At 40.7% G+C, this 20571-nt stretch overlaps 2 protein-coding genes and 1 pseudogene across 5 annotated transcripts in view; all 3 read right to left on the bottom strand.

Moving 5' to 3' along the window:
• Nucleotides 1–14807, bottom strand: part of LOC143658493 (uncharacterized) — a 63848-nt gene extending 49041 nt beyond the window's left edge. The window contains exon 1 of the mRNA XM_077130527.1: nucleotides 14697–14807. The gene's annotated coding sequence lies outside the window, so the exon portion shown is untranslated. The remainder of the gene's footprint in view (nucleotides 1–14696) is intronic.
• The window catches only part of ZNF584 (zinc finger protein 584), a 30839-nt gene extending 15869 nt beyond the window's left edge, over nucleotides 1–14970 (bottom strand). For all 4 annotated transcript variants that reach the window (XR_013163228.1, XR_013163227.1, XR_013163226.1 and 1 more), the window contains exons 1-2: nucleotides 14697–14970; nucleotides 13939–14065 (exon numbers count right to left, since the gene is read on the bottom strand). Coding sequence is in view for 1 of the 4 variants with exons in the window: in XM_077130535.1 (XP_076986650.1) it covers nucleotides 13939–14065; nucleotides 14697–14882 (313 nt within the window). In the remaining 3 variants the exon portion in view is untranslated. The remainder of the gene's footprint in view (nucleotides 1–13938; nucleotides 14066–14696) is intronic.
• Nucleotides 14971–18651: 3681 nt separating this feature from the next.
• LOC143660007 (matrin-3 pseudogene) lies at nucleotides 18652–20195 on the bottom strand (annotated as a pseudogene).
• Nucleotides 20196–20571: the final 376 nt, after the last annotated feature.

Genomic DNA, 20571 nt, shown 5'->3' on the forward strand with positions numbered 1-20571 from the left:
AAGTAATTGCCCATGCAAAGAACACTGAAGTATTAGAAACCTTCAATGAGGAAGATCATAATTGGGACATACCAGTCAAAGATGGTCCTAAATATGCTCAAAGAGCTAAAGGAAAATATGGACCAAAAACAAAATGAAGGGAAGTCAGGAAAACAACAGAGGAATCCAAAGAGAATATAAATCAAGAGGCAGAAATTATGGAAAGGGACCAGACAGAGCTGAAGACCATGGTATCAGAAATTTGAAATTCTCTACAGGGGTTCAATAGCAAGAGTTGGCAGAGGAAAGAACCAGAGATTTTGAAGATAAAATTGAAATCATCCAGATTGAGGAGCAGAAAGAAGAAAGAATGCAGTAAAGTCAACAATCAGAGGAAGTTATGGGACACCATCGAGTGTACCAATATATGCATTGTGGGAGTCCCAGAAGGAGATGTAATACAGAAAGGGGCAGAGAGAATATTCAAAGAAATAATTGCTAAAAACTTCTCAAATTTAACAAAAGATACATATATATCCAAGATGTTCAAAGAACTCAAGGAACGACAAACCCCAATAGTCCCACACCATGCTACGTTATATTAAAATTATCAAATGCCAAAGATAAAGAGAGAATTCAGAAAGCAGCAAGAGAAAAGCAATGTGTCATGTACAGGGAAGCCTCAATAAGATTAAAAACCAATTTCTCACTGGAAACCATGGAGACAAGAAGGCAGTGGGATGACATATTTAAAATGCTGAAAGCAAAAAATTGCCAGTCAAGAATTCTATCTGGCAAAACTGTCTTTCAAAAATGAGGCAGTGGCCTTTAATCCTGAATAGCTTAATGAAATGCCTGGATACATCCTAGAATATATTAAGCAGATAATCAAAATATATTGGCAAAGCCCCTTAAGGGATGGGAGAAAAAATACAGAACTACTAAATTTTACCACCAGGGAAACCCATGATACGGAGTCAAACATTAGGGACACCCAAATCAATAGGCCAAACCCTTGATCTTGAGGCTTACTCTTGTGAAGCTTATGTATGTAGTGAAGAAGCTCAGCCTATCTATAGTTATGCCTAAGAGTTACCTCCAGAGGACCTCTTTTGTTGCTCAGATGTGGCCTTACTCTCTCTTAAGTGCAACTCTGCAAGTGAAATCACTGTCCTGCCCCCTATGTGGAACATGATATCCAGGAGTAAAAGTCTCCCTGGCAGTGTGTGAGATGACTCCCAGGGATGAGTCCGGCCCTGGCACTGTGGGATCAATAATGCCATTCTGATCAAAAGGGGGAAAAAGTGTAAATAATGAAGTATCAGTGGTTGACAGAGTTCAACTAGAGTCAAGAGGCTATTCTGGAAGTCACTCTTATGCAAGCTTCAGTTAGAAGCTACCTATTATAACCTACCAAACCTCAACCAAAACCATTCCAGGCAATCCTAAAGAACACCTAGGACAATATATAAGATTCTACAATGGTTCCATGCACTAGAGTAACTTGCCAGAAACCTACAACCTCCAGGTGGGTCCCTGGACCAGATAAGTCCTGAAACTTAGAGGGTCCAGCTTCTGCAGAACATCAGCTAGCTCCACCTCCTACCCCATATTATTGACAGCCTCTTCCAACATGAAAAAGTTAGAATGGCCACAGCCTAAATACCCCTAAAGAGTGGGACATAAAGATCAAAGGTGATGGTGGAGTTATACAGAAAAAGTAAGGATTAACAAATGAATATGACTACTGAATCATCATAGTGATATGTCTTTTAGTCTCCAGTACCTTACAGCAGCTAGAAGTAAAAACCTAAAATTGTGGAACTGTAACCATACCAAACTCTGAAATCTGTTCTACAACTAATTGTGGTGCTGTGCTTAAAAATTTATTGTTTTGTATATATGTTATTTTTCACAAAAAAAGTTGATAGTAATGATAAAAAAAATTATTCCTTCTAAACTCCTACGTTCTGCGGTAGGTAGAAGGAAAAATCTGAGATGATGGTATGGTAGCCCATGACAAACTCTGGGATCTGTCCTTAACTACTTGTTGAAGAGTGCTTTGAAAACTATTGCTTTTATATTTCTTTGCTTTGTATATATGTTATATTATAAACTTTAAGTTTAAAAATAAATAAATAATAGAGAGAGATAAAGGGTAAAAACTGAGTAGACTGTAATACTGTAGGTCAATGAGAGGGAGGAGTAAGGGGTATGGGATGTATGAGTTCTTTTTTTTCTTCTTTCTGGAGTGATGGAAATGTTCTAAAAATGATGATGGTGAAGAATACACAACTATGGATGATACTGTGAGCCACTGTATAACATGGTTGGACTTATGTGTGTGAATATTTCTCAATAAAAATATATTTTTAAAAATGTAAAACAAAAAAATGAAGCAATGCTTAAGACATTCCCAGATAAACAAAGCGGTAAGACTTTGTTACCACTAGACTGGCCCTACAAGAAATATTAAAACTGGGAGGAGGGGCCAAGATGGCTGCTTAACAATGTGCATGTTTTAGTTCATCCTCCAGAATAACTACTAAATAACCAGAAACAGTACCAAACAGCTCCCAGAGCCACATCAGTAACCAGACACACGGCGTACCCCAATCGGGACCAGCTGGACTGACTGCAAGCCTCCCCAAAACCGTGAGTTCCCGAAGCTGCGGCAGCTGGCGCCTGGTGTCCCTCCCCCACAGGCAGCTTCCCAGAGGGAAAGGAAAGAGACTCTAAACCTGGTCAAGGCAGAGGTCGCTCATTAGGCTCATGGAAAAAGAGGAAAGGGGAGGAAACAGAGGCTTCAGTGGCTGTGTCTCTACGGAGACTTGGCAGCCTCTGGATTCAGCTGCAGGACTTCTCAGGCTGCAACTGCCCCAGGCATGGGCAGAAACGGGCTGCTTTCAGGGCTGTCTCCCACCTGTGCCTTCCCCAGGAGAGGGCTGAAGCCCAACTCAGGTGGAATCCCTCCATCAAGGAACTCTGCCCCCAGGGCTTGGCAATTTGAAGCCATTAAAACCAGCCTACAACCTCTCCTCCATCTTCACCACGCCCCCAGCAGGGAGAGTCTTCCAAAGTTAAAAGTGCCGCAACATCTTTTGCTGGTGTGACCCTCAGGCAGACGCACCACATACTGGGCAGGATAAGAAAAACAGAGTCCAGAGACTTCACAGGAAAGTCTTTTAACCTGCTGGGTCTCACTCTCAGGGAAAACTGACGCAGGTGACTCCTTGCCCCTGATAGGAGGCCAGTTTAGTCCGGGAAAACACGGCTCCAGTCCATAATACATACGTACACCCTCCTAAGGGTGGGGAGGGAAAAGGCACCATACAAGCAGGGCAAGAAACAAGAAAACAAGAACTGAAAAATTATCCTCTGTTAAACAAAACCTAAGCTAGAGGTCCAGAAAAAGCTGAACTGAACGTCAGAGAACAGATAGACAACAAATTCATCTAGCAAGAAAACCCTAGGTAACAGAAGTGAAAGCAATCACCAGAAAAAACTAATTAAGGTAATTAAATGTCTAGACGCCAGCAAAAAACAACAAATCACACCAGGAAAATTGAAGATATGGCCCAGTCAAAGGAACAAACCAATAGTTCAAATGAGATAGAAGAGCTGAAACAACTAATTCAGAATATACGAACAGACATGGAAAACCTCATCAAAAACCAAATCAATGAATTGCAGGGGGATATGAAGAAGGCAAGGAACAAACAAAAAGAAGAAATGGAAAGTCTGAAAAAACAAATCACGGAACTTATGGGGATGAAAGATACATTAGAAGAGATGAAAAAAAAAACAATGGAAACGTACAATGGTAGATTTCAAGAGACAGAGGTTAGGATTAGTGAACTGGAGGATGGAACATCTGAAATCCGACAAGATACGGAAACCATAGGGAAAAAAATGGAAAAATATGAGCAGAGACTCAGGGAACTGAATGATAATATGAAGCGCACAAATATACGTGTTGTGGGGGTCCTGGAAGGAGAAGAGTAGAGAAAAGGAGGAGAAAAACTAATGGAAGAAATTATCAATGAAAATTTTCCAACTCTTATGAAAAACCTAAAATGACAGATCCAAGAAGTGCAGCATACCCCAAAGAGAATAGATCCAAATAGACGTTCTCCAAGACACTTACTAGTCAGAATGTCAGAGGTCAAAGAGAAAGAGAGGATCTTGAAAGCAGCAAGAGAAAAGCAATCCATCACATACAAGTGAAACCCAATAAGACTATGTGTAGATTTCTCAGCAGAAACCATGGAGGTGAGAAGACAGTGTGATGATATATTTAAATTACTAAAAGAGAAAAACTGCCAACCAAGAATCCTATACCCCGCAAAATTGTCCTTCAAAAATGAGGGAGAAATTAAAACATTTTCAGACAAAAAATCACTGAGAAAATTTGTGCAAGAGACCAGTTCTGCAAGAATTACTAAAGGGAGCACTAGAGACAGATACAAAAAGACAGAAGAGAGAGGTGTGGAGAAGAGTGTAGAAAGAAGGAAAATTAGATAGGACATACAAAATACAAAAGGCAAAATGGTAGAGGAAAGTACTACCCAAACAGTAATAATAAAAATGTTAATGGATTGAACTCCCCAATCAAAAGACATAGACTGGCAGAATGGATTAAAAAACAGGATCCTTCTATATGTTGTCTACAGGAAACACATCTTAGACCCAAAGATAAACATAGGGTGAAAGTGAAAGGTTGGGAAAAGATATTTCATGCAAATAACAACCAGAAAAGAACAGGAGTAGCTATACTAATATCCAACAAATTAGACTTCAAATGTAAAACAGTTAAAAGAGACAAAGAAGGATACTATGTACTAATAAAAGGAACAATTCAACATGAAGACATAACAATCATAAATATTTATGCACCGAACCAGAATGCCTCAAAATACATAAGGCAAACACTGCAAACACTGAAAAGAGAGATAGACACATCTACCACAATAGTTGGAGACTTCGATTCCCCCCTCTCATCAATGGACAGAACATCTAGACAGAGGATCAATAAAGAAACAGAGAATTTGAATATTACAATAAATGAGCTAGACTTAACAGACATTTATAGGACATTACACCCCACAACAGCAGGATACACCTTTTTCTCAAGTGCTCATGGATCATTCTCAAAGATAGACCATATGCTGGGTCACAAAACAAGTCTCACAAATTTAAAAAGATTGAAATCATACACAACACTTTCTCAGATCATAAGGGAATGAAGTCGGGAATCAATAACAGGCAAAGCGCCAGAAACTTCACAAATATGTGGAGGCTCAACAACGCACTCTTATACAACCAGTGGGACAAGGAAGAAATTACAAGAGAAATCAGTAAATATCTCGAGGAAAATGAAAATGAAAACACAACATACCAAAACTTATGGGATGCAGCAAAGGCAGTGCTGAGGGAAATTTATTGCCCTAAATGCCTATATCAAAAAAGAAGAAAGGGCAAAAATACAGGAATTAACTGTCCACTTAGAAGAACTGGAGAAAGAACAGCAAACTAACCCCAAAGCAAGCAAAAGGAAAGAAATAACAAAGATTAAAGCAGAAATCAATGAAATTGAAAACATGAAAACAATAGAGAAAATCAATAAGACCAGAAGTTGGTTCTGTGAGAAAATCAATAAGATTGATGGGCCCTTAGCAAGACTGACAAAAAGAAGAAGAGAGAGGATGCAAATAAATAAGATCAGAAATGGAAGAGGAGACATAACCACTGACCCCACAGAAATAAAGGAAGTAGTAACAGGATACTATGAACAACTTTATGCAAATAAATACAACAATGTAGATGAAATGGACAACTTCCTAGAAAGGCATGAACAACTAACTTTCACTCAAGAAGAAATAGATGACCTCAACAAACCAATCACAAGTAAAGAAATTGAATCAGTCATTAAAAAGCCTCCCAAAAAGAAAAGTCCAGAACCAGACGGCTTCATATGTGAATTCTACCAAACATTCCAGAAAGAATTAGTACCAATGCTGCTCAAACGCTTCAAAAAAACTGAAGTGGAGGGAAAGCTACTTAATTCATTCTATGAAGCCAACATCACCCTCATACCAAAACCAGGCAAAGATATTACAAAAAAAGAAAACTACAGACCAATCTCTCTAATGAATATAGATGCAAAATCCTCAACAAAATTCTAGCAAATCGAATTCAGCAACACATTAAAAGAATTATACATCATGACCAAGTAGGACTCATCCCAGGTATGCAAGGATGGTTCAACATAAGAAAATCAATTAATGTAATACACCATATCAACAAATCAAAGCAGAAAAATCACATGATCATCTCCATTGATGCAGAGAAGGCATTTGACAAGATTCAACATCCTTTCCTGTTGAAAACACTTCAAAGGATAGGAATACAAGGGAATTTCCTTAACATGATAAAGGGAATATATGAAAAACCAACAGCTAATATCGTCCTCAATGGGGAAAAACTGAAAACTTTCTCCCTAAGATCAGGAACAAGACAAGGATGTCCACTATCACCACTGTTATTCAACATTGTGTTGGAAGTTCTAGCCAGAGCAATTAGACAAGAAAAAGAAATACAACGCATCAAAACTGGAAAGAAAGAAGTAAAACTATCACTGTTTGCAGATGATATGATACTATATGTCGAAAACCCTGAAAAATCCACAGCAAAGCTACTAGAGCTGAAAAAACGAGTAGAGCAAAGTGGCAGGGTACAAGATCAACATTCAAAAATCTGTAGTGTTTCTATACACTAGTAATGAACAATCTGAGGAAGAAATCAAGAAACAAATTCCATTTACAATTGCAACTAAAAGAATAAAATACTTAGGAATAAATTTAACTAAAGAGACAAAAGACCTATACAAAGAAAACTACAAGAAACTGTTAAAAGAAATCACAGAAGACCTAAATAGATGGAAGGGCATACCGTGTTCATGGATTGGAAGACTAAATATAGTTAAGATGGCAATTCTACCTAAATTGATGTACAGATTCAACGCAATACCAATCAAAATCCCAACAACTTACGTTTCAGAAATGGAAAAACCAATAAGCAAATTTATCTGGAAGGGCAGGGTGCCCTGAATTGCTAAAAGTATCTTGAAGCAAAAAAACGAAGCTGGAGCTCTCACGCTGCCTGACTTTAAGGCATATTATGAAGCCACAGTGGTCAAGAAAGCATGGTACTGGCATAAAGATAGATATATTGACCAATGGAATCAAATAGAGTGTTCAGATATACACCCTCTCATCTATGGACATTTGATCTTTGATGAGGGAGTCAAGCCAACTCACCTGGGACAGAATAGTCTCTTCAATAAATGGTGCCTAGAGAATTGGATAGTCATATGCAAAAGAATGAAAGAGGACCAGTTTCTCACACCCTATACAAAAGTTAACTCAAAATGGATCAAAGATCTAAACATCAGGTCTAAGACCATAAAACAGTTAGAGGAAAATGTAGGGAAATATCTTATAAATCTTATAATTGAAGGCAGTTTTATAGACTTTACACCTAAAGCAAGAGCACTGAAGAAAGAAAGAAAGAAATGGGAACTCCTCAAAATTAAACACTTTCGTGCATCAAAGAACTTCATCAAGAAAGTAAAAGGACAGTCTACACAATGGGAGACAATATTTGGAAACAACATATCAGATAAAGGTCTAGTACCCAGAATTTATAAAGAGATTGTTCAACTCAAAAACAAAAAGACAGCGAATCCAATTACAAAATGGGAAAAAGGCTTGAACAGACACTTCTCACAAGAGGAAATACAAATGGCCAAAAGACACATGAAGAGATGCTCAACGTCCCTGGCCATTAGAGAAATGCAAATCAAAAGCACAATGAGATATCATCTCACACCCACCAGAATGGCCATTATCAACAAAACAGAAAATTACAAGTGCTGGAGAGGATGCGGAGAAAGAGGCACACTTATCCACTGTTGGTGGGAATGTCAAATGGTGCAACCACTGTGGAAGGCAGTTTGGCGGTTCCTCAAAAAACTGAATATAGAATTGTCATGACCCAGCAATACCATTGCTAGGTATCTACCCTGAGGACATAAGGGCAAAGACACAAACGGACATTTGCACACCAATGTTTATAGCAGCATTATTTACAATTGCAAGGAGATGGAAACAGCCAAAATGTCCATCAACAGACGTGTGGCTAAACAAACTGTGGTATATACATACGATGGAATATTATGCAGCTTTAAGACAGAATAAACTTATGAAGTATGTAACAACATGGATGGACCTTGAGAACATTATGCTGAGTGAGACTAGCCAAAAACTAAAGGACAAATACTGTATGGTTTCATTGATATGAACTGACATTAGTGAATAAACTTGGAATATTTTGTTGGTAACAGAGACCATCAGGAGATAGAAATAGGGTAAGATATTGGGTAATTGGAGCTGAAGACTGTGCAACAGGACTGAATACAGAAACTCAGAAATGGACAACACAATAGTACCTAACTGTAATACAATTATGTTAAAACACTGAATGAAACTGCATGTGAGAATGAGAGAGGGAGGAAGCTGGGGGCATAAATGAAATCAGAAAGAAAGATAGATGTTAAAGCTTGAGATGGTATAACCCAGGAATGCCTAGAGTGTACAATAATAGTGACTAAATGCACAAATTTAAAAAATGTTTTTGCATGAGGAAGAACAAAGGAATGTCATTACTGCAGGGTGCTGAAAATAGATGGCAATTAATATTTTAAAATGTCACCTTCTGTGTGAGACTAAAGCAAAAAATGTTTGTTACAAAATTAATATTTTGACTAGTGCATTTCCTAATATAACTTATGTAGATAGTTTGATTGAACGCCATAAGCACTTGGAATCTCAGGTAGGACATGAGATTTCGTTGGTTTGCCCAGAGTGGTGCCCCAGTGAATCCGAGTGATTCGATCAGTGAGTGGAAAAGTATCTGCAAAGCCCCCTTCGGGGAGTGGTGCGAATGGGAAGAAATTCAACTTTCCCAAGTTGAATTCTTGATATTCTCACAAACAGTGTGGACAACCAAAGCTATAGGCAGAGCCCTCAGTCTTGGGGTTTGTTCATATGAAACTTAACCCCGCAAAGGATAGGTCAAGTCTACTTAAAATTTAGCCCTAAGAGTCACCCCCAAGAGAGCCTCTTTTCTTGCTCAGATGTGGCCCCTCTCTTCAGCCAACACAATGAGCAGTCTCACCACCCTACCCCTCTCTACGTGGGCCATGACTCCCAGGGGTGTGGACCTTCCTGGCAACGTGGGACAGGGATCTTGGAATGAGCAGAGACTCAGCATCAAGGGATTGAGAAAAACCTTAGAATGAGCTGAGACTTAGCATCAGGGGATTGAGAAAACCATCTCGACCAAAAGAGGGAAGAGGGAAATGAGACAAAGTGTCAATGGCTGAGAGATTCCAAACAGAGTCGAGAGGTTATCTTGGAGGTTATTCTTATGCATCAAGTAGATATCATCTTGTTATTCAAGATGTAATGGAGAGGCTGGAGGGAACTGCCTGAAAATGTAGAGCTGTGTTCCAGTAGCCATGTTTCTTGATGATTATTGTATAATGATATAGCTTTCACAATGTGACTGTGTGATTGTGAAAACCTTGTGTCTGATGCTCCTTTTATCTACCTTGTCAACAGATGAGTAGAATATATGGAACAAAAATAAATAATAAGGGGAACAAATGTTAAAATAAATTTAGTTTGAAATGCTAGTGATCAATGAAAGCAAAGGGTAAGGGGAATGGTATGTAAATATTTTTTTTTTCTGTTTTTGTTTTACTTTTCTGTTGTCTTTTTATGTCTTTTTCTGAATTGATGCAAATGTGTGGGAAATGATCATGATGATGAATATGCAACTATGTGATGATATTGTGAATTGCTGAGTGTATGTGTTGGGAATGTTTGTGCTTCTTGTAAGTTTTTTTAATTAATAAAAAATTTTTTAAAAAAAGAAATATTAAATTCTACTTGGAGAAGACCTGATATTTTCACAGGGACTGGGGACTGCCAACTTGATGGGTCAGGCCCTCAATCTTGGGACTTGCCCTTACGAAACTTATTTCTCCAAAGGAGAAGCTAAACCTACGTATGATTATGCCCAAGAGTCACACCCAGAGAACCTCTTTTGTTGTCTATATGTGGCCTCCCTCTCTAAGCCAACTCTGCAGATGAACTCACTGCCCTCCCCCCAACAAGGGTGTAAATCTCCCTGGCCACATGGGACATAAGTCTTGGGGACGAGCCTGGCCCTGGCATTGCGAGTTTGAGAAAACGTTCTTGATCAAAAGGGGGAAGAGAAATGAAACAAAAGAAAGTTTTAGTGGCTGACAGATTTCAAATAGAATTGAGAGATCATTCTGGAGGTTATTCTTATGCAGTATATAGATATCCCTTTTCAGTTTTTAGTGTATTGGAGTACCCAGAAGGAAAGACCTGATATGCTTGAACTATAATCCAATAGCCTTGATATGTGACGATGACTGTACAACTATACAGCTTTTAAGGTATGACCGTGTGATTGTGAAAACTTTATGACTGACATTCCATTTATCCAATGTATAAACAGATGATTAAGAAAATAAATAATTAAATAAATAAATAAAGAGTGGCATATAGGATGTTTTGGGTATTCTTTTTCACAGATGACCTGATCTTATATATGGAAGATACCAAAGAATCCACTAAAAAAGTAACAGAACTAGTAACAAGTATAGCTAGGCTGCAGTATAAAATATTAATATACAAAAACAATTTGTATTTCTATACAACCAGCAATGAAAATTTTAAGATGAAATTAAGGATCAATTGCATTTACAACAGCATCAAAATGAATAAAACACTTAGAAATAAATTTAACAAAAAAATTGCAAGAACTGTGCACTGAAAACTACAAAACACTTATTGAAAAATTAAAGATTTAAATAAATGCTAAGATACTCCATGTACACAAATGCAAGAGTTTGATATATAATATTGTTAAAATGTTAGACAATATTAAAATGGCAATATTCCCACACTGATCTACAAATTGAAAGAAATTCCTGTAAGTATCCATACCATCTTTTTTGTTAATCCTAAAATTCATATGGAAATGTAACAGAACCAGAATAGCCAGAACAACCCTGAAAAAGAAGAGCAAAGTTGGTGGACTCACACTAACCAATTTCAAAACGTCCTATAAAGCTATAGCAATCAGGACAGTGTGGCACTGGCATGAGAACAGATATACATATCAACTGGACAGAAATCCAAGTCCAGAAATAAACCCTTACTAATGGGGAATGATTCGTGTCCTCTACAGAAGGCATGCTCAGTCCCAACTGCTTGTCTGGTGGGCATAAACTATTTGTAAATAGGACCTCTGAAGATGTTATTAGTTAAGATATGCCCAAACTGAATGAGGTTGGGCCTTAATCCAAGATGACTGAAGGTCTTATAAGCAAAGGAAACAGGATTCACAGAGAAGCTGGAATTCAATGGAACTCAGAGGAAAAAGGAGGAGAGGCTGCCATGGAGAGTACAGCCGCTAAGCAAGTGCTTGGGAATGGTGGGGCTGCTGTTCCACTGGGCCCAGAGCTTGTCAAAACATCAATCCCCACACTCTGAAATCATAAGCCAATAAATTCCTGCTGTTAAATATCATAACCCACTGTATGGTATTTGTTTTAGCAGCTAGGAAACCAAAATTCTTACATTGATGGTCACTTGATTTTGATAAAGGTGCCAAGATAAATCATGGGGGTAAAATAGTGTTTTACAAACATGGTGCAAGGACAACTAAATATCCACAGGCAAAGGTATGAATTTGGTCCCCTACCTCATATGTACAAAAAAAATTAACTCAAAATGGATCACACCTAAATATAAGAGCTAAAATACAAAACTCTTAGAAGAAAGCATAGGTGTAAATTTTCATGATCTTAGGTTACGTGACGATTTCTTAGATATGACAAAACCACTATAGAAGACAAGCTAGACTTGATGAAAATTCAAAAGTTTTGTGCTTAAAGGGACACCATCAAAAAAGTGTACAGACACCCACAGAATGGGAGAAAATGTCCGCAGATCATCTATCTGCGAGTGGAAATATGTAAGATTGTACAAAGGTTCCATGCACTAGGATAACTTTTTAGAAACCTTCCAAATGGGTCCCTGAACAAGGTAAATCTTGAAATCTAGAGGGCTCAGCCACTCCAGAACATCAGCTACATCCATCTCCCTAACCCATATTACTGTCAGCCCTTCCAATGCAAAAAAACCCTAAAGACTGAGAGAAAGACCAAAGGTCATCGATGATGGAGTTATACAGAGAAGGTCGGGTTTAATAAACGAGTTTGATTGGTAGTCTCTAAGATACTGGAGACTAAAAGAAATATCAATATATTCATTTTATTGATTCATTATATTGATATTTCTTCTAGTCTCCAGTATCTTAGAGCAGCTAGAAATAAAAACCTAAAACTGTGGGAATTGTAACCCATCTCAAACTCTGAAATCAGTTCAAAACACAACTAATTGTTGCGATGTGCTTTGAAATTTATTGCTTGTTTGCATATATGTTACTGTTCACAAAAAAAAAAAAGAAAAAAAGTCGGTTGTGACAAAAAAAATATTGGAGGCCTTCTAGCCTCCAATGTTCTGGAGCAGGTAGAAGGAAAAATCTGAGATGAGCATATGGTAGCCCATGACAAACTCTGGATCTGTCCTGTAACTACTTTTTGAAGAGTGCTTTGAAAAACTATTGCTTTTTCCTTTCTTTGTTTTATATATATGTTACATTATACTATAAAAAGTTTTTTAAAAAAATGGGTGGAGGATGAAATTAGATATTTCTCCAAAGAACATGTAAGAGTGATTCACAAATACATGAAAAGATGCTCAATGTCATTATTTATTAGGGAAATGCAAATCACAGAAATATATCACTGTCACACCCGCTAGGATGGCTAAAATAAAAAAGGCATACAATAACAAGTGAGGAAGTGGAAAAACTGGACAGTTCAAATATTGCTAGTGGGAGTGTAAAACAGTGCAGTCACTTTGTAAAACAATCTGGTGTATAGAGTCAACAAATGACTCCTAGTGAGACATGAAACTATACCTATATTATTCATAATAGCCCAAAAGTAGAACAACCCAAATGTCCACCAACTGATGAACAGATAAATTTTTAAAATACGGTATATCCATGACGGATTATTATTCAGCAATCAAAAAGAATGAAGTACTGACACATGCTACAACATGGGTGAACCCCGAAAATGTTTTGCTTAGTAAAAGAAACCAGCCACAAAATACCATATGTTGTATAACTCCATTTCTATGAAACGTCTAGAATAAGCAAATCTATAGAGACAGAAAGCAGGTAAGCAGTTGCCTACAGCAGAGGACGGTGGGACAAATCAAGGAGGAATGCAGAGTGACTAACTGCTAATGGGTAAAAGCAAGGTCTCTTTAGGGTAATGAATATACATTTGGTTATACTGACAGTTACATAACCCTGTAAATACACTAAAAACCAGAGAATTATACATTATGAACAATATAATTTATGGTATGTGAATCATATCTCAACAAAAAATGAGCCATCTAGTAGGAACAGCTGAGCGGTCCCTGCAAAGAGAGCCCATGTTGGGTGCTAGGGCTCATGGCTTGGGTTTGGTACAAGGAAGGCCCTGCACAGAGGGACTAGACCCCCAGACTACCCCCACTCCAAGGCCCTGGTATAACGGTCAGAGAGAGAGGCAGAGGAAGTAACACACTGCGGGGGATCAGATCCAGCACCCACACCATCTACAACAGGGAACCTGTGAAGGAAGCAGTACCCACTGTCTGACATTGGGATGGACAGAACTTCCCATGGGGAAAAGCCACAGGTCAGTCAGATTGCTAGGGCAGGACACGAAGGCCTTACCCAGCGAGGCCATGAGCTTGAAGTTCTCCAGCATCACGTCACGGTACAGGTGCCTCTGGGCTGCATCAAGGAGCCCCCACTCCTCCTGGGAGAAGTACACCGCCACATCCTCAAAGGTCACTGGGCCCTGCAATGATGGGTTCAGCCAAGGCGTGGGCAGAGAAATGTACCGAAATAGGGACAGATGAAAGCTTTTAGGCCCTCAACTCGCAGCTCAGGGTCCAGTCACATCTCCCACCGTCATGCTCTTTCACTATGCGCCCCGAACCATTCCAAATAGCCCATTATGATATCTCCCTCCACCCAGACTGCTACCTCAGAGGTACTGCTAGGGCCCCTGGCGCCTCTCTCTACTCGTGGTCCCAAAGGACGCTGTGTCGGGCCCAGACAGCAAGACAAGCGACCAGAAGGACACAGACTCTTCACAACCTGCAACAAATAGTTCCCCCCGCCGCCCCCGCAAACACAACCCCACAGTTCAACTCATAAGCATCTCTCTGGCCTCTTCACATGCCACTCTGCACACGCCGTCCCGAGACTGTCTGGCACGAGCAACCAGGACCCCATCCTGCACAGTCCGGCCCCCCACCTCGCCTCCCCACCTGCACCTATTCCCAGCATCAACTCTCCAGCGGCCCAGAAACACACACAAAACTCAGCCATCTCCGGCCCTCCTCCTCCTCTGCTTTCAGTTTCCGAGGCACATTCGGAGCCCGGATCCAGCGGCTGGGTTCCGGGAACGGGGCGCCGCCACTCACCTGCGTCGCCTCGGCCATCGGAAGCATCTCCTGTCGCCAGCGCGGAGACCCGGTCTGCCCAGTGTAAAATGCGCTCCAAAGCCAGGGCGTCTTCTCGGGTGCCGCGGAGACGAGAACTCGAGGCTCCACGCCGAGCCCCAGGAAGACACGGGCACGGGCAGGACCTGCCCTACTCCTCGGGCCCATGTGCGCTCCAGGCGCTCGCAGAAACACCGGCCCCAGCGGCCCGAGGCCGGCACAAACCGCGACGCCGGAAGTGCACCGGCGCGGATCTCCACGGCCCTCCGCCGTCTCACGCCGTGACGTCACCCCGCGCTCCTTCCGGCGCCGTCTGGCGGTTGCGGAGGTGATCGCGAGCACGCGCTTCGCTGTGCCTGGGCGCGCGCACGAACTGCATTATCCAGAGGGCGCCACGCCGTGCGCCGCACCGACGCAGCCGATGATTACCCAGTAGGGCGGCCCGCCGTGGAGGGGGCGGGACTTCCGCCGTCGTCGTGGGCAGTTCTTTCTCTGCCCGCGTCTCCCCACGCCCCGCCGGGCGTCCCCGCGGGGTTTGAGTGTGGAAGTCTCGGCAGCTGGAGAGGCCCCATCTCGACCTTGAGCGCGCTGCCGTCGCTGGCCGTAGGAGGACGGCCTGGTGGGCCCTTGGGCTGCACAGTACCAGGTGGCCGCGGCGCCCGACGTCTTGGTCCTGGGTATCAAGGCCTCTTGACCGGACGGGAGGTGGACGCGGGGAGAAGCGCCCAGCCCGAACTCCGTGAGCGGCTGGGAATCCTGGGCAGGAGGACGAGGCCGGTTTCAGGATATGATCAGGACTTAGGTTCTGACCCGAGTCCTCCGTGCCCGCAGACCTCTCGTGTCCGCCGCATACACCGGTGTGGGTGCCAGGACAGGTCGGTCTGGACATGTCCGAGAGACAGTGTGCTTGTGTCCTGAGGGCTGGGCGTGAGTACTGAGTATAGGAGGGAGGATCTTAAGGTCCTAATTACAGATGGATCCTGAAGTGAAAGGATAGAAGTTGAGATGTAGTGTCAGCGGAGAGAGTGGGCTCAGAAATGTGAGAGAAGTTGTTTGCAAAGGCTGAGGGGCCTAGAAGAGTGAAGGTCCCATACCAGGGCATGGGCTCTTTCAGATATTGGGGGACTGGATGAACAGGGCAAGCGCGTTTCCGTGTGTCGGGGAACTGGGACACCAGGGCAAATGGCTGATAGGACAGGAGCCGAAGACCTGTGTTCCCTGCCTCCAACTTGGATGTACTCATTTCAGAAGTTGCGGCTAGCTCCTCAAGGACGTCCAGAGAAACATTTATCCCAATGTAACACTGGGATTTTTATTCATGGCTTTGCTTGGTCAGCCCACTGGTTCCTTCACTCTTCCCAACCAGAACCCTGGGTTTGGGGGCGCTTTTATTTTTTGTTTTTGTTTTTTATAATAAACTTTTTCATTGTGTAGTATAATATATATACAAAGCAAGGAAATAAAAAAGCAATAGTTTTCAAAGCACTCTTCAACAAGTAGTTACAGGATGGATCCCAGAGTTTGTCATGGGCTACCATACGATCATCTCAGATTTTTCCTTCTAGCTGCTCCAGAACAAAGATTAAAAGGATTAAATATTTTAAATATTTTTATCACCACAATCGACTTTTTTCTTTCTTTTTTGTGAAAAATAACATATATGCAAACAAACAACAAATCTCAAAGCACAGCCGCGCTGTTAGTTGTAGAACATATTTCAGAGCTTGACATGGATTACAATTCCTCGATTTTAGATCTTTAACTCTATCTGCTCCAAGACACTGAAGACCAAAAGAGACATAAATTTAATGATTTAGCAACCATATTCATTTGTTAAATCCTATCTTCTCTGTGTAACTCCACCATGTCCTTTGATCTTTCTCCCACTCTTTAGGGGTATTTGGGCTACAGCCATTCTAACTTTTTCGTGTTGGAAGAGGCTGTCAATAATATGGGGTAGGGGGATGGAACTAGCTGATGTTCTTGAAAGACTGGTTTCAGGACTTATATGGTCCAGGGACCCAACTGGCGGTTGTAGGTTTCTGGAAAGTCACTCTAGTGCATGGAACCCTTGTGAAATCTTATATAATGCCCTAGGTGTTCTTTAGGATTGGCTGGAATGGTCCTTGTTGGGGTTTGGCAGGTTATAATAGGTAGCAATGTCTAAATGAAGCTTGTGTAAGAGTGACCTCCAGAGTAGCATCTCGTCTCTATTTGAACACTCTTGGGATGTGTTTTATTCCCTACTCTTCCCTTGTTCTGGGAAGTTGCCAGTTGGTCCTAGTGCTGAGGTCAGGCAGTCTTCTCCCCTAAGCAGCTGGGTACATTCTATCCAGGAGTCTCGAGTGGCAGAAATCAGGGGTCAAAAGTCTAAATCTGCACAGCAAATCACATCAAGCTTGGTCACTTCCATTAAGATGCTGGTCATGGTGGGACCACTCAGCTTTGCCTGGAAGACCTTGCTGGACGTTTCTTTAATAAGGTCTTCTCCTTGGTGTACAAATGATTCTCACGTATGTGGTGTGTTATAGGGTAGCTCAGTCTGTCCTGAACTGGACTCTCACAAAAGAAGAAAGCGAGAATCCTGCCCACTTTCTATAAGGCAACACTGAAAAATGAACCAAATGTACTTTTAAAAAATATATCAACTTTATTGATATAATTCACATACCATAGAATTCACCCTTTTAGATTGCACAATTTGGTGGTCTTAGTATTGTCACAGAACTGTACAACCATCACCACAAACAATTTTAGAACATTTCATCACCTTTCAAGAAACCTTGTACCCATCAGCCTTGACTGTCACCCACCTCTCCTTCCCCATCTCCTGGCAACAACGAATCTACTTTCTGTCAATGGATTTGCCTGTCCTGCACACTACAGATAAACAGGACCCTACAATATGTGCGCCTGTGTGACTGGCTTCAGTCCTTAGCATGATCTTTTTTATTTTTTTAACATGGCCTAGGTTTCTTATTTGTATTCACTTCAGTAACTTGAATCCATAGATATAAGCAGAATATAAGCAGAATGTTACAAGTAAACACAGATTATACATACAAATTTCTTTCTGCAAGGGTCACCTGTACAGGTACATGTATTAGAAGCACATGTCTAGGATCATAGCCAAACTTTTTAAAATGCAGAAATGTAAAATTACATCGTGAAATATGAAGAGATGGTCTATACACTTCAAAACTCAAATATTAAAAAAAAAAACTCAAATATTGCTTATACCAGAGATGTATGACAGCTAAAGGATTCAAGTGACAAGCAATGAGAGCTCAAGAAATTAATATTGGTCAAAGAGAACAGGAATATTTTTTACATTTCACTGAAAATACATTGACTACTAGAATACAAAATCTAGCAGGAAATTAGGAAAAATATAAAATCTAAAACCAATTACTTAATATTTCTTATTATCTAAACAACAGCATGACATTAAAAGAAAACTGCACCTGCATCTTAATTGCCAATCTCACATTAATGAAGTTCTCCCAAAATGAAATGCAACTAAAAAGCTTCAAATTCCAAATAAAAAGTCTGCAAGGCTCAGACTAAAATGTGGAATGTTTCAGATAAAAGTTATAATAAAAATACAGTTGGTTTTGTTCTTTATTGAATGGAATCCAAAGTCCTTTACATTTCTTTGAAGCCTGGAACTACTGAATTTAATTTCTCTGAATGTTTCTACATCTTTTTGTTAGCGGTACAAATTATCTTAAGTATTAGCTTATGGAGTCAGTGTCAACAAATTACATCTGTCTGTTGCCATTCTAATAAAACAAAAACTATTCTTCATTAACAGTATATGCATTTTTGCATACACTTAAACACATGAACAGACATCTGTTATTGTTTCCACTAAAAAGAGAACAATATTCTAACAGTACTGTGTTTTAAAAAGGTTAACATTAAAAACAAAGAACCATTATTTCCTTTTGAAATCATTAAGCTTCTCGAATATCTTAAGCTTCCTTCTGCCGCGTTCTTCTGCCAATTTATTCAGAAATTTCTTCAATTTCTGATAATGAGGAAGCCTGCTGCAATAAGTATTCTTTGCAACTTCTTCATTTGTACAAAAGAGTGAACACAGCGTTCAGTGAAACTCCCATCACGTACTCTGTACCATGGGAGCACTGGGCTGGTGTGGCCCACGTCTGTGCACATCTGGGATTGGAGAGTCTCCTTGTTCTCACCTCTCGACCGTCTGCACTTTTCAGTTGTGTCTTTGTTGGGACCATCAGCTCTCAGCAGATTCAGCTCCCAGTTCTGTATTTTCCTCATTTTTAATTCCATTTGCCAACGCTGCTTCGTTTTCTTGATCAAGTTTCTCCATCTTGTCCACCTTAATTTCAACCAAACCATCATCATTGTTGTAACCAGATTTAAATGCCATGCCTGATTTATGGACTTTCTGAAGCTTCGAATCTTCCTCATCAGCAACCTCATCTAGAGTGACAAAACCTTCCAGACTCCCTGGGAAATGATGCTTTTTAAGCTTTTTCTTCACTGCAGCTGAAGAACTTACGTTTGCATCTTTTTTCACACATTTGTCTGAAGACTCCTTTTTCCCATCAAAAGCCACATCACCTAAATTTGAAGATTGGTCTCATCTCCCACAGAACTCCCACGTTCTAGCAGTGCTGCTGCTGCTTCTTCATCTACAAGTAGCCCATCTTCAGATTCAAGAAGCATGTTAGGTTCTTGTTCTGCTGGTCATCTTTTATATCCTTTTCTCCATTTTCACCTGACATCTCCTCTTGTTCTTTACCTTCACTGTTCTTTCACTCTTCTGGGAACTATCAGTTTTGGATTTCGTATCACTTGGAGATTCCTTACCATCTGGAGAGTAATATCTTTTTTGAGATTTATCTTTTTTCTGTAAGTAAGTGTCCCTGTTGGGAATCCTCAGTACCAGTGTTTTATATTTCTCAGACAAATCAACCATCTCCGCTGAATCGAAAGGGCCTTTTTCAAACAATGGTCAACCATTGCCATTGCATCTTCTCTGGTCTCAATCTCAATAAAGGCCTGGCTTTTCATCCTCATCAGTATGTAATTCTTTATTTTCCCATAGGGCTTAGCAAGTTTGAGGACAGCACTGTCAGAATAGCCAGAATGGGGTAAATTACTAAGATGTATCACACGTCCAAGCTCCTGCTTTTGATCAAACTTCTGATTTGTCTTCCCTTCACTTTTCTTTATTCTTCTATACTTCTGGGACAAATGAACTCTCACTGGCTTGCCAAATACTAACGCTGATGTGGTTGTATAATAATCAACTGCAGCCTGAGCATTTTCTGTGGTTGCAATTTCAATAAATGCCTCATTAATCTTATTTAGAATCAGATTATTCACAATAACTCCAAATGGTTCCACCAGCTGTAACAGTTAGTACCTCAGGTTTTTCCCTCGTTAAAAATCCATGATGTAGACTTCCGGGTCAAGATGGCGGCTTAACAATGTGTGCATTTTAGTTCATCCTCCAGAACAACTACTAAATAACCAGAAACAGTACAGAACAGCTCCTGGGGCCACGTCAGTGACTGGACACACAGTGTACCCCAGTCTGGACCAGCTGGACCGGCTACAAGCCTCCCCAAAACCATGAGTTCCCCAAGCTGCAACGGCCAGCGCCCCTCCCCCACAGGCCGCTTCCCAGAGGGGAAAGGAAAGGACTTTACCAGCAGCAGGGACTGGGCACAATCAAACGCCAATTGTGGAACTAAGTAACAAATTCTGACTACTAAAAATAGCTCCCAGTTTAGGTGAACCTGATCGAAGTGGAGGTTGCTCATTTTTGCCCCGGCGCCAAGGGGGCAGGACTGACAGAAAAAGGGGAAAAAAA

The sequence above is a fragment of the Tamandua tetradactyla genome, chromosome 16, assembly GCF_023851605.1.
Source record: "Tamandua tetradactyla isolate mTamTet1 chromosome 16, mTamTet1.pri, whole genome shotgun sequence".
NCBI lineage: Eukaryota > Metazoa > Chordata > Mammalia > Pilosa > Myrmecophagidae > Tamandua > Tamandua tetradactyla.